Here is a 16,090-nt window from a genome sequence, read left to right as displayed (position 1 = left end):
GTTAATTAAATGTAGGCATCGTAAGAATTTCTGAGCTGTATTAATTTCACAAAGTGGAGAAAGAAGGATGGTTGGCATCTTCGTATGGAGACCACCAAAACACAGCAAGTCTGAGCAAGCCAGCTTTTGAAGCTGAACTAGGAATTGAAACGTTCTCCAACATCACCGCTTTTCTTCAGGCCCTGCAGTGAAAGCAGCCAGCACCACTAGCAACAGAAATGAATTTTGTTTTTCTTTCATCATTCGTGCTTTACTCGGTTCATTCATTCTTTTAAATGGGAAAAAGAAAAAAAAAAAAAAGAGCGGCGAGGAATTTTCATCAAATACATTTGCAGCGGCATTAATTAAATGGCTGAAGACAGTTGCTGCAATCCATGCTTTCAGCACTTTGAGATCACCCTCCCAAAACGTGCTCTGCAGACGATCAACGAGCTGCAGGAACACGGAGCTCAGGCTCAGCATAATCAGCCTGCAGTATTTAACACATTTCTCTACGCTTCTAATGCTCAAATAGTTTGGCAGCTCCTTTTGTCCATGACCATACATGCTTCGGGATCAACGAGAAGCCAAATCACGGCCTCCTGGGTTTAGAGAAAGCACATTACTGGCACTTGGGACTCCATAGCACATCAAATTAAGCTTCTGAAATACCAACATTTCTAGTGGAAGTTTCCAAAACTCACACTGGGAGACACGGGGAACTGCAGTCCCAGGGCCATAACACACTCCTAAGCCAAACAGGGCAGCGACAGCACAAAAAACCCGGGCCTTGTGAATGGAGTGTGGGCATTCTTGACTTGGGGGAACCTGGGTATATTTCAGAGCACATACTACTGCAATACTGTATGTATGGCAGAGCTATCTATTGCTCTAGATACATAATACATAGGAAAAAAACATTTTACGCAGTTTACATTTGACATTACACCCAAAATAACACAGTAGTTTGGTAACCAAATGAGGACGGCACTTGTTGCTCTCTGTTGATCAGACTGCTCAGATTCATACCAGTCATCTGATGGGGATTAAAACACTAAACCTGAAACAGCAACGGAGCATCACGAACACAGGATTAAGAAAGCTCCAGTCAGAAACGCCAGTGAAACCTTATTTCAGCCCCTTTCCGTGCGTTTTTAGCTACAAAACTTTAAAGTCATAAGATAATTTCTCCAGGCTTTATGCACTCTTGGCCCTTTCCCCTACCTTGAAAGCCATATGTGACTCAACAGAGCCAGTACAGATATTCACGCAGATAACAAGGCCATCCTTGACATACAGGCAAAGCAATCTCACTCTTTGAAATAGGATTAGTGATTTAACTTAGGAAAAAAATTAGAAAAATCACCTGTAGGCCAGCAGCTGCAATGAATAATTTTAGATCAAATGGATAAGTCATCAAAATCATAAGCTACTGGAAACGGCTTCAGAAGAGACAAGGTCAAGCAACCTTAATTATAAGTATTGTTAGCTGTAATCCTGATTTTAGATACAAGTCTTCCAAGGATATAAGCTTTACATTTGAATGACACAGAGGATAGACTTGAAAGAGGAAACAGGCTACAAGGAAGATTTCATTTCCATCTTGAGGTTGGTTCACATTTTTTTTGCCCCAAGGCAGATGGCAGAGCCCAGATTTTCTGAATGCCCGCGCCCACTTTGAGCTCATCCTTATCCTTGGCCTAATGAGAACAAAGACACCAGACCAACTTTTCTTCCCCCAGCCTGACATGTCACAGACACCTCTCTAGGTCAGCTGTCCTTCTCCCTGCCTGCAAGTTCCCTTTTCTCAGTATCCACTCTCTGTCCGCTTTGCAGAGAGCCTATACATTTACGTGAGGAATAACGTACCACTAGATTATACCAGAGTCTGGATGTTCTGGGATTCAGTGCTTTCTTCTTTCCCCCTCCTCTCTAAAATCATAAATCAACTTTTCTCTCTCGTGCTGATAGTGCAATAGTTCCTCGCAATCTGATCCATTTCTTAAAGAATCACTGTCTTCCATTCTTAAGAATTTTATTTAATGAATGGAGCTAATCTGTAAATAAATATAAGAGCAACTTTGGTACCTTCCAAATAATCGCTGGGTACAGCACTGGATGCATACCGCCCACGTAATATTATCATTGCCATGACGCACAGGGCTTTTTTCAGACCCCTTGTCCTTACAGTTAGGAGTTTCGCTGCTCCCACGAGAAAAAGAGGTGAGAGATATGAGACGTGAAGTTGGGGAAGGAGCTCTTCCCTCTCCTCCCACATTTCCCACAAAACACACCCAGGCAGCTACATCTCCACAGCGCCTTGGAGTTCGGAGGCTGGGGGACAGGACAGGACCCTACACAGAACCTCATTTGCATTAAGTTCATTCTTTGTGTGTTTGAACACGTTTTAGTTCCCTAAAATTGTTAACTCACTCCTTTCTGTTATAGGCTGCCTGCAGAACGCTAAGGAAACATATTCTTAGGAAGGAACTGTTTACTAACAACAATATGTAAACATTTTCTCCGCAATATATAACTGATAAATATTAACAGTGCCTGATGAAATACTTTATCTGAGAAGAATCACTATGTCTCTATATAGAAAAGAATCATAAATTGTTTCAAAGCCTTCAAAAAGTGAGAAAAGAAAGACAAGGCTTTTACCTGTTCAAAGAGATTTTGGGTTTATAACAGATTTAATCACCTACCATAAATATTTCAATTTGCAAACAAGTTTCCCTCTACCATCCAATGCAACTATAGTTTTTATTCATGAAAACTCTGAATAACGTGCAAGAAGGCACATTACAGTTTTAAAAACCGTATTCCAAAGGTGATGTGTTCAACCAGGGCAAGGATATTTATGCAACTGACTCAGGTATTTATACACCTGAGAAACACAGCACTCATGGGTAATGCAAAAGCTGCATCCGAGCAACTGTTCTTTTCTAACTACATTAATACATCAATATTTAAACAAACATGACAGTTTTCCTTACAAAATGAACAGTGAAACTTGCCATCAGCCCAACGCTGTTAAGTAGCAGGGCTGTGAGTATGCAGTACCATAGACAAATGTTATGGAGCAACAGATTTTTTTTTATTTATTTTAATACAAAGAAGCAACCCAGGGAATGATGTTTAAGGCATTGGAGAGAGGTCAGAAACTGTTTTTTTTCCCAACAGAACTAAAATATGAAAAAGGAGGCACTAACGAAGAAACGTAAAGGAAAACATAAGGGATAATACTAAAAGCATCAATATTAAACTTTTCCTGGACACTAGGGCTACATGTTACCTCTCACATCCTGGTAACCAGCAAAGACAGTTAAGCGCTTCCAAAAAAGTTGTTCTGCAGAATTACTGACAAATTTGTGTCCTTCATCCCCTGCACAGTATGAACACTATTAACCCTTGCTTCCTCACTTCTCCCAAACAGCTTCCCCTACCAGTAATTCGGTTAGAGGCTGAACTGACCCCAAACAAGCGCACCTGTGTTGACTCAACACTCCAGTAATTTAAATCTTTCTTCTCTACCTACCCAGTAATTTGTATCAATCTCCTAGGAACTTTGCATCACTGATGCTTCCTCCCACGCATCAAACTTGTTTCAGGCAAGCAATTACAAGTGATTCAAGGGGACTGTCCTACAGGCAAAAGACAGAGTGATTGCCTAAACCACCTCCTTAAGACTACCACAAACCAAATAAAATAAGCATCCAGTTTTGAGCTGCAAAAACATATTAGTTGTTGACTCGTGCATTATGTTGGCAAGCACAAAGATAAACAACGCAATAAAATCATAGGCCAGGCAGAGCTGTTCCAACAGAGATGGCATTAAAACCAAACTAAATCAACCTCTGCACTGAAATTGCTGCTCAGCTTTCCACAATGAAACATGCCGCAGTTCTCCGGACATTTTGAGACTTGTTAATTAGGTAACGTATAGCTGACCATTAACAAGCAGCAGTGTCATGTGAAGGGATATTAATATAATGAAGAGTGGAAAGGAAGGAGACAGAGGCAGGCTTTGGGCACTTGCAGCAGTGTGCCAGGGTTTTGTTGTGATGCCCAGATCCTCCCTGGGGCTGTAGGTGTAACCTAAAGCCACGGTCAGACAGGTGCTGACTGTGGCCATCTGGATCCAGAGAAACTGCCAGCCCCAGAACAAGGTCTGGAAGTGGGGTCAGTTATGGCCCTAGAAACCTATTTCACATGAACAAAAAAACAAAACAAAACACACACACCAGAAAAAAAAATAAAAAATATGGGTAGCTCGGGTTAGGATCTGCTAAAGTTGAGCTCCATAAACATGCTTTGAATCTCACACATGTATAAATCACAAGCAATCACAGTGATGTGAGTGATCATACCCAAGTTAGAACCCACTGCAAGAGAAAAGGAAATTCCCTCGTGTTCTGTTAATTCTCATTCAAGTTATCTTTGTGAAGAAACTTGTTTTGGTATTTCCTTCAATTCCAGAAATGAAATTATGTTATCAAATATTGACCTTTTTTCCTACCATCTTTTTAACACCATTCCCTGGTTTGATTTTGATAATGACCAATTAAAACAGCTTTTCTTTTTTTTTTTTTTTTTTGCTTCTGGGTTTTAGTTAACACTTTTTAGAAATTATTTAAAGAATGTAGGACAGAAGTGTTGCATTATTCACAGAAGTGTATCAAAGAAAAGCTGCATGAAATCTTGACATTAAGAAAGAGATTTTTCCCTGCCTCAAACTGTGCCAAATGAGTCACTTTTATTCAACACTTGTTACAGCAACAGAAAGGATAAAATAAAGTTATTGCTGCCTAGTTTCAATATGTTGGGTACTGTTAAACAAGATGCACATTATGACAGTACGTGGATTTTATAGCTCATGTAAAATATGATGTTAAATCAAAGAAAAAACAGAGTAACAAGGACAAATCCAAGTCAGAAACTGGAATTAATTTGTTTTGGGAGTCATATCCAGCAGTCACCCAGTACAGAGTGAGAATGATCTTCATCATGTAGTTGTAGCAGCCACCCTAAACTTAGCTGTCCTCATGCAGCTCCTGGTAAGAAAAAAAAACAAAAAAAAAACCTACAAAAGCAGCAAAGCTACGCTCTCATAGAATTGTAGTAGCATGATTTTATCACTATACAGCTTGCCTCTTAATTTTTCCAGTCCCTTCTGGGCTTTAGCTTCTTTTTGATACTAGTTCTCTCAAAAAAAAAACAAGGAAAAGAAGATTGCAGACAATTACCTTGGTAGCATTGCGAGTTTAAAATCTATAAGAGCAGTGTTAAGACAACTTAGAGATGATTATTGCTTTCATGCTTTATTTCTTCATTGATATTTGTTCTGATTGGCCTCCCCCGCACCCACTCTCCCTTGAAGTTTTTCTTAACTCTTGACAAGGAACTAACGTTGGTTATGTGATGCAAGCAAATTAAACTACCTGTTTCTGGTTAGGCATGTGGTTTGGAGAGGCAAATTTAATTCGTAGCATATTGAGTTAATACAGCTCTCTAAATCTGAAGACTTCTCTGGCAGTAAAGGAAATAAAGCTTATCTATGAATATGCAATTACTCTGCATGACAGACGTGTGAATTTATTTATTTCTTTGACTACTTCGTATACAATGTCATATCAATGCTCTGAAAATCAACTTAAATGTCAGCAGCTTCATTTCTTAAAATCAGTGGCAGAGGCGGTACTTACTACAGAGAAACATTTTCTTATAAACAGTTTTTAGGACTGTCTCTTGACGTCTTATTTTTAATAAGAAAAACAAACGAACAAACAAAACAGAAAAAAAACAACCAACTAACAAGGAATTAAATAAAATATTTCTGTACACAATTTTCCTGCAGTTAAATCATGAAAGGCTACATTTTGAAAGGTTTTAATAGTTTCTGTAGTATTTAATAACATGCAATTCTTCAGGTGCAGAATATAACACTATGTAAATAAACTACATGGACAAACTGCCTGCAAAGCAACTCATATTTTGCACCCATTTTACATACTTGCTTACAGGGCAAGGTTTTTTGTTTGGCTTTTTTTATTTTTTAATTAAAAGCCTGAAAATAATGAAATAACAGTTAAAGCCAGGTAGGCAAGACACAATTGTGGACAATCAGATACCTTGACATATTTTATATTTACCCATCTCTTCTGTAATTACCCTGAGAGCAGATTTTCCATAATACCTACTTTAAGGCATGATATGGCCCTCTAACATAAGTTCCCCATTACATTTGAAAGGAACTGCCATTTCCACGTACCCCCTTCTCCACCACTGACCCAGGACAGAAGGTTTCCCCTCTGCACAACACAGGAACTACTTCTTCAATCCCCAGTTGGACAGAAATCCAATTAAAGACATGTAAGCCCTGTTCAGAAATTGATTCATTTTTCACACAACTCTTCTCATCGTCTTGACATGCTGGAGCAGTCAACCGTAATTGGGAGCAAAATTGTGAAGCTGTTCTTTCGTAAAAGAGCCTCGATATTGCTACCAGAAGGCTCACAAACTCTGAACTCATTAGCTCTCAAAATTAAAAGCACTTACCTCTTCAAGGACATCTGCAAGCTTACTAAGTATCTCCTCAGGAAGGCTCTGGAATGTGGGAACGCTGCAATACAAGAGAAACTTCGATTAATGGATACTGCTGTGTATTTCTTAAACCCAGCTGTAGTTCTTACATAACTTTCACGCATATTTAGCCCTCATCATTTGGGGCTGAACAAGTGTTCACCAGAAGACCAGCATATATAATGGGAAACCAATCTTTGCCTTCCAGCCAAGAGGTATTTTTAAGTGTTCACTTGCTACAATGGGAGACTACTTGCAGTAAACATCTGGAGAACCACTTGTAAATCTAGTAATCAACTATGAATAAATTACAGATTTACTGGAATGAATCTGTGCGGCAAACCTGTTCAGTCACACACATGACTGTCCTAAAGTTTCCTGCCTGAGCTCCATTGCACCAGAAAAAACAAACAAACAACAACAACAACAGAGATCATTTCTAACCAACAATACATAAAAGACTGAGTGAAACTACATGCAGACATAAACGCAGAATAAGGGTAAGGGAACTGTAACAAACCTGAATCAAACAGCTGTTATAATTATTGAGTACCTCATGGGAGAGCTTTACATCCAAGGCTTGTTTGTTTTCTTTTGCCAAAACACCAATTTTTCTACTTTTTTTTTTTGGTAGTATTTCCCTTGGCAAAGGTCTCCCACACCTGCATGGACTTGCTGGTCAAGATGGGAGCGGTGCACCCATAGTCCACAGAATTTTAATTCTGTCTGGGGGAGGATGAGAGATATGAAGCTGTCTCCAAATCTCGTGCAAGTACCCTGACCTTATCTGAGGTCAGGGTGCATCTCCACGACCTTACAGTCTCAACCCAGAGATCCCAGCCACACTGCGACCCCTTGCTCTCTCATTTGCCGTTTTCCATGGAAGCTCGATGTTCACCAGCATTCCCATGTGATGCCAAACAAAACACATGGGCACAACGTTTGTTTCAGAGGCAGGAAGGCAGTGCTGTACCTGCTTTAATTAAAAATGCTTGTCATCGGCAGCCTAATCAGCAATGCAACATGAGCTATTAGCTCAAACATAGCACTGAGCTGATACAGCTCTTTTGAGCCTATTTCCAAGAACAGCTTGCTCAGGATTTGCTTTATCATGCTCCATTACAAGGCATAAACATAATCTTATGCTGCTAATATTAAATTTAGATCCCCAGTGTGTTGCTCCAGTTTCAGGAACACTGATGTTCAGGTGCAAAGCTAGGAGGGAGCCGACTGCTGGGGGGAGTTTCCTACAGAGAGGCAAATATAACCCTAAATAAATCAGATTTTGCCTTTCATGCGAGTTTTCACATGTTATTTTTGATCATGTACAAGTTATTTGCCATGATTTGTAGAGCTAAAACCCCAAACCCACTAGGTTTTTGCAACCCAGAACCTGCTGAAGAAAAAGTCCCGTCATTTGACTGTGGGGCAATTAGACCGCTTAGGTTTCAGGAGCCTGGAACAGTTTCTGAATACAGAATTTGATTACTGGTAGTGTACCCGGAGAAAACCCAGCCACAAAAAAACAAAAAGAGAGGACAGAAGACCTCGCAGAGAACATGCTAGCAAATAGTATTGTGCCTGAGGCCAAGCTTTCCTGTTACATGAAGTGCCCAGTGAACTTAATTTGTGAGCACAGTTAAAGCAGAATTTGCTTTTATTAACTTAAATACATTCTACTCTGTAATGGAATTAAGAAGGACTTCTAAATCTATTTCTCTCTCTCTTTTTTTTTTTTTTTTTAAATGTAACTTTAACTGAACATGCAAATTAGTAACAGGACAGAACCAGCCAGCTATGTGCAGAAAACTGTGCTTGTTCTGGCTCTCAGCTTTTTTTCTGCTTAGGAAGCGCTCCTTTTCAACGACAATACCTGGCTCCACAATGCAACGTGAACACAAAACAAACAAAAAGGAGTTATACGGTGTCTGCTCATGACACCAACACTTATATTCCGACACGAGGAATTAACTAGTGGGAGAAGGTAACACTCCCAGACATCTAGACAAGTTCTGCTGTGGCTGCACCACAGCACTCCTGAAAGGGGGGACAATTCACTGCAGTATTTTCATTTATATATTTTGCTAATTATGTCCTGTGAGTCTGTGCAACCCACAGGAGGGTAGCAGAACACATTCATTATATGCCAAGCACAGGAGAAACATGGGAATATCAGGTAACCTCTGAATGAATTGGTAATTTTATTATTGAAAACCTGTGATATTAAATAAACAAGGAAAATTGCCTAGGAGAAATGCTTATAACTTAAAAACAGCAATAGAGAAAGTCAGCTTGTTGACACAACAAGCTCCAACTAAGGCACATCACAGACGTAGTATCCTGCTCAACAGCTAGAGGTAGCAGTACAGCCAAATTGGACTGGGGTTTCATCATAAGAAGTTAAGAAGTCTTACAAGACTCAAGACTGCTCATCACTTCAATACCAAAAAAAAAAAAAAAAGATAAATAAATAGAGCTGCCTACCCCAAAACAAATAAGCAAAAACAGAAAGACGACCCATACTGAACAAATGTCTTTTGAAATAGCAGAAGGAAAACATTCATTGACCTGTTAAAAAAAGTGTTATAAATTTCTGCAAACAGAATTGATGATAGCAATGATAAAAACAAGATTTGAAAACACACTCAGGTGTGCAACAGTACTGAATACTTGGTTTAATTCTCCAGATCAAATATATGTAAACACACACACACATATCCTCCATAACAAGATTAAACAGACTTAAAATAGATCCTTACTTGCCTGCTCTATGAAGATTTGCATATGATGATCAATATTTTGGAGACTATTTCATGCAGGTAAATGCACTCACATGAAAATGGAGCCTCAACTCTAAAGGGAGAGCTTTGTGGAAAGCATCTGAGCAGCAAATTGCTGCGCGTTGGAAAACATACACTGGGAAGACAAACAGGAGCAGAAGGCACCAAAGAAAGAAATCTTTGAAGATTTTGCAGCACTACAGGTAAGAACAGTTAGATTCTGTTTTCTAATATTTTGTGAAACTGAAATCTGAAAACACACAAACCAGATAATTTAGCATTTCAATTCAGACGTATTCATTATTTATGATGGAAGAAGTCACAGCAAACAAGGCTTTATCTCATCATGAAATCATTTACCCTGCACACAAGTCTAAAAAAAAAACAAACAAAAACAAAAACAGGGCTATATAAACACAGACTTTCTCTGACAAGTTCTTTTCTCCCCAGTCCTTAAAAACCTTCAGTAACGAAGGCTTTAAAACATCCATGTAATTCATTCTAGATCACAATTGCTACAGCTAGAAAAACATTTTGGTATCTAATGTTCATATCTCTCAGCACAGGGCACTTCATCTTACCTGCAATCCACGTGAAGGAGTTTATTCTACTTCCCTCCATAACCACCACCCACACAGACAAGGAACCTCACCTTTTGTAGACTAACACTAACAACTTATTTAGCCTTTCCTTCTAAGCGGTGTTTCCCACAAGTCTGATGATCCAGTCCTGGGGGCTCCCTCCAGTTGTCTCTTATTCCAAACATTGAGCAGAAATTGCTCTACCTGCACCGAATAATTTATTGTGCAGCTGACTGGAAGGGGAAAGATCTGCATTCAGACCCACCCAGGCAGAAATGTGAACAAACACCCCATCTTGTTCATCGTGGGTGAATACCTTGATTGCTCATTCCTAGGACAGAGAGAGGGTGACCAGGGTTTTCTCTGCTGCCTAATCCTTTAAATATATTTTGTGAAAAAAATGGTGATTAATTGCAGAAGCAGCTCCAACTCTACTACAAGTTCCCCTGTGAAACAAACAGCTGACTGGTGAACAACACTGCAATACTGCCTGTAAATAATGCCTGTAACACTGATCAGTTAAAAAAAAACCAAACGCACTGAAACCCCACCTATGGACTGTAATTAATGACATAAGATAAGGCTGCATATGGAACAGAGAGGCTTTCACAACTGAAATTCTGCTCACCTGTAGTCTCCCCCTGCTCCTCTAAGTTTTTTATTGTGATATGGGCGCTCAATAATATTTCTGTTATTTATGCCTGTTTTATATGACCTGTCTGCAAAAGTACAGTCCAAAACCCACCTGAAGAGTGACCTCCAGGCCATCCTACAAAGCTGCATAAGAGCACACGATGAGGAAAGGAAAAACAGATCTCTAACCAGTGTTTTCTGCCTGGTTAGTGGCTTCATGGTTCAAGTCTGCATAAGAAAATTGAATTTTACAGCAAACAGCAATAAACGTCATGTTTTTAAATCAATCCACAAACACTACAACACTTTATCATTTTCTGGCCCAAACCTTGTTAGATTTTTCCTTTGACCACGAAACACAGAACTGAACTAGCTGTACCTGTGGAGCTGCTCAGGCTGGCAAGAAGAGGTGGCTTTTTGTTAGCTATATTCCATGCCATTCAGCTATGGAACTATTTTGTACTATTTTTGCCATTGTACTATGTTTGCTACTGTGTACTTGATGACAATCCGGACACCTTGTGAGGGCACTGTGGGGAATTGCTTGCTGTCAGTAGGAACTGCAGAACAGCTTTTCCTGTTGGCTCTAGAAGCTAACGTTTTCACAGGGAGCTCAACATGTTAAAGAAAGGATGCCAAAATTGGGAAAAACAGCTGTGCAAAAGTGTCCATGTGGAATCTCCATCCAAATACAAAAGCAAAGATGTGCCTGATCTGAAGGGGGTGGAAGGAGGTGTGAAAGGTGAGGTTTTGATTCCTAGTGATCTGCAGTCATTGACTTTTAGATGGAAGCATTGGTAACAACCATGATCTGCAGGAAAGCGCGTGATGTAGGTGACTGTGTAACTTTTGATTCATCCCATGGGACTACCCCTGTATAAAACCAGCAAGGGCTTCCAAATATTCCTGGCTGTAACCCAAGAGGCTGATTTTACCTTAAAAAACACTTAGCAGCACAGATGCCAGCTTGCAGACAGCACATCTGTCTTCTGACATGCATGAAAACAATGCAGAGTCCTTAGATGTCTTCTGTATTCAGCCCAACACAAAAGCAGCTATTCACTTTCTAAATACACTTCAAGATGTGTTTCCTTAACTTTTAAAGGGTGTTCATTAAAAGTGTTCATCTAGCTTTGCAGACAGGAACAGACAGTCCTTGTGGGTTAACCAAGAAACAAAACCTTTATCTTTTATTATTGGTTGGCACGGTAATAAATGCAATTGTTGTCAATGTTTTCTTCCTTGGGCCAGTTAGGGTAAGCACAGTTTAAAAATCAAAATATATCAGTAACAGGAAATGAAGTCTGTCTTCTTTCACTGAGTTTCTTTTTTTTTTAAAGCCAAGTGGAATGAAGGTTGAAAAATACTAAAACTTTTGCTCTTGCTTTACCAGATTTGGAATGCCCCTAGAGCACAGTCTCTCCTCTCTGAAAGAACCAAGGATAAACTTTACCTGGCAGAAGCTGTCTCTTGATTTATGATGCTCACATAAACTATGTTTTGAGCAACTCAGCGTGAGAATGCTCTGTAACAGGCAGCCATCCAGAGCCATCAAGTTGTGTCAGATATGAACTCTAGCTCTGCCAGGATCTGGTCTTACCAAAAGAACTAAGAAACAAGTTTCCAGCCTTATTCATTAACACTTCCAAAAATTCACTGTGACATCTTTTATGTTGTCTTCTCTTTGCCTTCTTAGACTGGGACATATTGCGTCAGACAACCCTATATAGCCCCATGGCACAAAGGGGAAATTACCCTCCCCATACGGACCAACAACAACAAACAAAAAAAATGGCTGATAACGGAATAAAACCTAACCTGAGCTAGGAAGACAGAGAACAGAAGTACAAAGAAAGGCTTGGCTCTATGTTTTGCAAGGTGCTTTTCTTCTTCCAGTACTTTAAAAATCTATTTCCATCCTGGTAAGCAAGTTGCAAGCCGAGGTTCAGATCGTGAACAAAACCATCTCCCTGGGGCACTCGAGGATGTGGATTACTGGGTGTCAGAAGTGCCTGGCAATGTCCAAGCACTGAGATTACCTGGTGACCGGATGGTGTATCAGCCTTTTGGAGAAAATACAACACTTTGGAGGAGGTGGTAGTAAAGGAAGTCTCCTTTGAAAAGTGAGGAGAACTGTTAGCATGTGCCTGAACCCCACACAGCTGTGAAATGCTTTTGTGATACTGGCCAAGGCACCGAGTGATACAGTAGCATATTCATTATGTATCTGCAAACTGTTGCATCCAGATACAATTTCTCATTCCCATCAGAAAAGAATTACTATTTGGAGGATAAACTATTTCTTTACACCTAATACCCATCACATGAAATGGAAAAGAAGAGGCAGAAAATAAGTTCAGAAAAGGTGTGTTTACTTCTCTAGAAACTCAGTATTTACCTATTATAAATGTAATTGGTAAGTCAAGGGTAGCTTTCCTGAAGCAATTTCCTGCACCTTTTGCTTAGCTTTAAGAATATTAGAGGAAAAAAAAGAAAGGGAAATGAAGAACGACATTCACTCACACTTGCATTAATTACACTTACGTCTGGCCTTGAAATTGATGAAAATAACACAACTTTTAGAAAGACTAAATACATCTGTTCTACAATTGCTACAGATGACTTATCTGCTGTGCTCAAGCTACAAGGGCATTAAAATCATTTACGATTGTTCATCTCTGAATGAAAATATTGTAGCTACATTTTTAAAGCCCTTCCACTCATAACATAGAGCTTATTCTGGTAAATAAACTCCTTAAGGGCATTTGTAGTAAGCATTTTCTCTCAGAGAATTACCCGGTGATGGGAGCAGTGACAGGGGGTAATGGGACTGTAAGGGCAAAGCACCCACACAAAATGGCTGCTCAGCCCCAACAGGAGAAAATGGCCGCTAGCCTGGGAAATGCAGGCCTGGGAAGCAGGGGCATCCGTGGCGTGCAGCTGGACACCTGAGAACCAGAGATGTCCCGAAGATACTGCCAATCAAGACAAAGCAAGAAACCGAGAAACAAGTTAGCACCTGAGGAAGTGGGAATTGAGGTAGGAAACTTTTGTTGTTGTTGTTTTTCAAGAAAATGAAGGAAAATAAGAAACACTATCCTGTACTGGATTTCTCACCTATTGGTTATCTGAAGTGACACTGTTCTATGCTCCCGTATGTCTCAATAATATAATATGGGCCAGATTTTTACCCAATATGGAGCTTGTCTGTCTGAGAAACTTCTCATTCAGCATGTATTCTTTATTCTCTACTATTTTTTTTTTCCTTTTCAGACAGGCTTCTATGGAATGTCATGTTGACTTTGTGATGCTGTGTATCAAATCCTAAACTCTGCAACATGCTTCAGCTTCCAGGTGAGTTTCCATCTGTCACTTTGGTACCCCTTCTGGGCTCATTCCTAAGGTGGTCTATATCTCAGGTGAGTTTCTAAGACCCTTTTACATTTGGTCCTTTCTGAGATCGGTTTCTTAATTAGACCTGTTTGAGGTCAGTATCACATCTTTTGAGATCAGTTTGATACATTTGGTATAGATCATTTTATGAATATGTATATGTGTACATAGTCTGTCATAAGTATAGCCTACTGTAAGTATAGTCTTGATAAATATGACCTACCATAAATATATTCGACAAATTTGTAATCCATAAGTATTTTCACTGCCATAGTATTACTGATGTTTGTTGAACCAATAATACCAATCTGTATTTACTGATATATTACTGATTTTTAGTACCCCTGAGTACCTTGCTACTACTTCTAACTTCTGCTACGATTAAATAGTGTTACACATGAGTTGGGTAGCCCCCTCCTTTTTGGATTATGCCATCTAGTTACACTCTATGAGCACATAAAAATGGGAAAGATGCAGAAAGCAAATGAACTGATTTTTTTCCTTCTGAGCAAAAGACTTAAGTAAGTGTGAAGGGCTGCATTTTCTTTTAAATCTCATGATGAAAGGATATAATAATGATGCTAATGGATGGAGTCCACTGACATCATGAGGACAAAACATATTTCCCCATGGGAAATGCATGTGGGGCACCCGAAAGGATCAGAAAAGGATGTGGTTGTAGACTGTGTTTTGGTCCACACACTGTTTATGTTGAGTAGGCTGCTCAGGTATTCTGGAATAATTTTTTTTTCCCATGTTTCTGTCAATCCCTGTCTTTCCCTGACAGGGGTTCATTATCAGAGACAGCCCTCCTACTTCATTTTACAGTCACTGGGGAAATTGCACAATTGAAAGAAAAAAAGATGTTTTTGTCATGATGAGAGAAAAGGAGCAAAATTAGCAGGTATATAAACCCATTCACCCATTTTAGATACATTTACTCAAGATTATTAATCTTGTAAAGGACAGTTGCTCAGAAAGAGCTACAAATGTTCAACAGTAACAACAACTTTGATAATATTGATAATTCTAAGCATGCACATTTTTGGTCACCCAATTAAAGACAGGATTCACATTGCCAGTAGCGTTACTGCCATGCCAGCCCTTGCTGGAGGAAAACTAATACCTCACCTTAGAATAAGTCCATAGGAAGGCCACAAAAATGATCAAGAGGCTGGAGCACCTCTCCTACAAAGGCAGGCTGAGGGAGTTGGGGTTGTTCAGCTTGGAGAAGAGGTTCCAGGGAGACCTGACAGAGGCCATTCAATATATAAAGGGAGCCTAAAGAAAAGCTGGAGAGGGATTCTTTGTCAGGGAGTATAGTGATAGGACAAGGAGTAATAGCTTTAAACTGGAAGAGGGTAGATTTAGATTAGGTATTAGGAAGAAATTCTTTCCTATGAGGGTGCTGAGGCACTAGAACAGGTTATACAGAGAAGCTGTGGATGCCCCATCCCTGGAAGTGTTCAAGGGCAGGTTGGATGGGACTTTGAGCAACGTGATCCAGTGGGAGGTGTCCCTGCCCATAGCAGGGGGGCTGGAACTAGATGACCTTTAAGGTCCCTTCCAACCCAAGCCATTCTATGCTATTACCTTTTGAGAATGCTTTTTTTTTCCCCCTCTTCTGCTGTTGTGTTGGTATTTCTTCATATTTCCAAATCAAATTATACCTGTGGTCCTAAAGGAAAGATTCTGTATCTTCCAACTCACTTATCTTCTCTGAAATTATTAGATAGGCTATTAAAAAATAATACCCATCACAATACGCCTTACACTCTCATACATCGAGTTCCTTATTTCTATGATCCTGCATTTGCAATATAGCAAAAATTAAGTTCTCCATGGCTAGCAATGCCTACTAATTATTACCTAGTCAGAACAGTTTACTGCGAATGAGTTTTTCTCCAGCTTTTTTCCCTTTCTGTTGGAGATATTGTGGGAAATGAATCCTCATACTTCAGCCTTCATGGAAAATCCTGAATTGGTGTGTCTAGCCTGATTTATTCTTATGAATTTCAACCGAAACAACAAATTCATCACTGTGGCAATGGAATAAAGTCAAATGGCATCACAAAAACCATGATCTCATACAAGATGCAAATACTTGAAAATGAAAGATGTTTTCGACTCACTCTTGCA

General features: G+C 39.6%; 1 protein-coding gene across 6 annotated transcripts in view; it reads right to left on the bottom strand.

Moving 5' to 3' along the window:
• Positions 1-16,090, bottom strand: part of PRKG1 (protein kinase cGMP-dependent 1) — a 449,368-nt gene that overhangs the window by 157,034 nt on the left and 276,244 nt on the right. For all 6 annotated transcript variants that reach the window (XM_068689510.1, XM_068689508.1, XM_068689507.1 and 3 more), the window contains one exon: positions 6,541-6,604. In XM_068689510.1, the coding sequence (XP_068545611.1) occupies positions 6,541-6,604 (64 nt within the window). The remainder of the gene's footprint in view (positions 1-6,540; positions 6,605-16,090) is intronic.

This window comes from Anas acuta, chromosome 7, assembly GCF_963932015.1.
Source record: "Anas acuta chromosome 7, bAnaAcu1.1, whole genome shotgun sequence".
Taxonomy (NCBI): Eukaryota; Metazoa; Chordata; class Aves; order Anseriformes; family Anatidae; genus Anas; species Anas acuta.
Note: the sequence above shows the minus strand (reverse complement) of the source record. Positions and strands in the feature narration are given on the sequence as shown.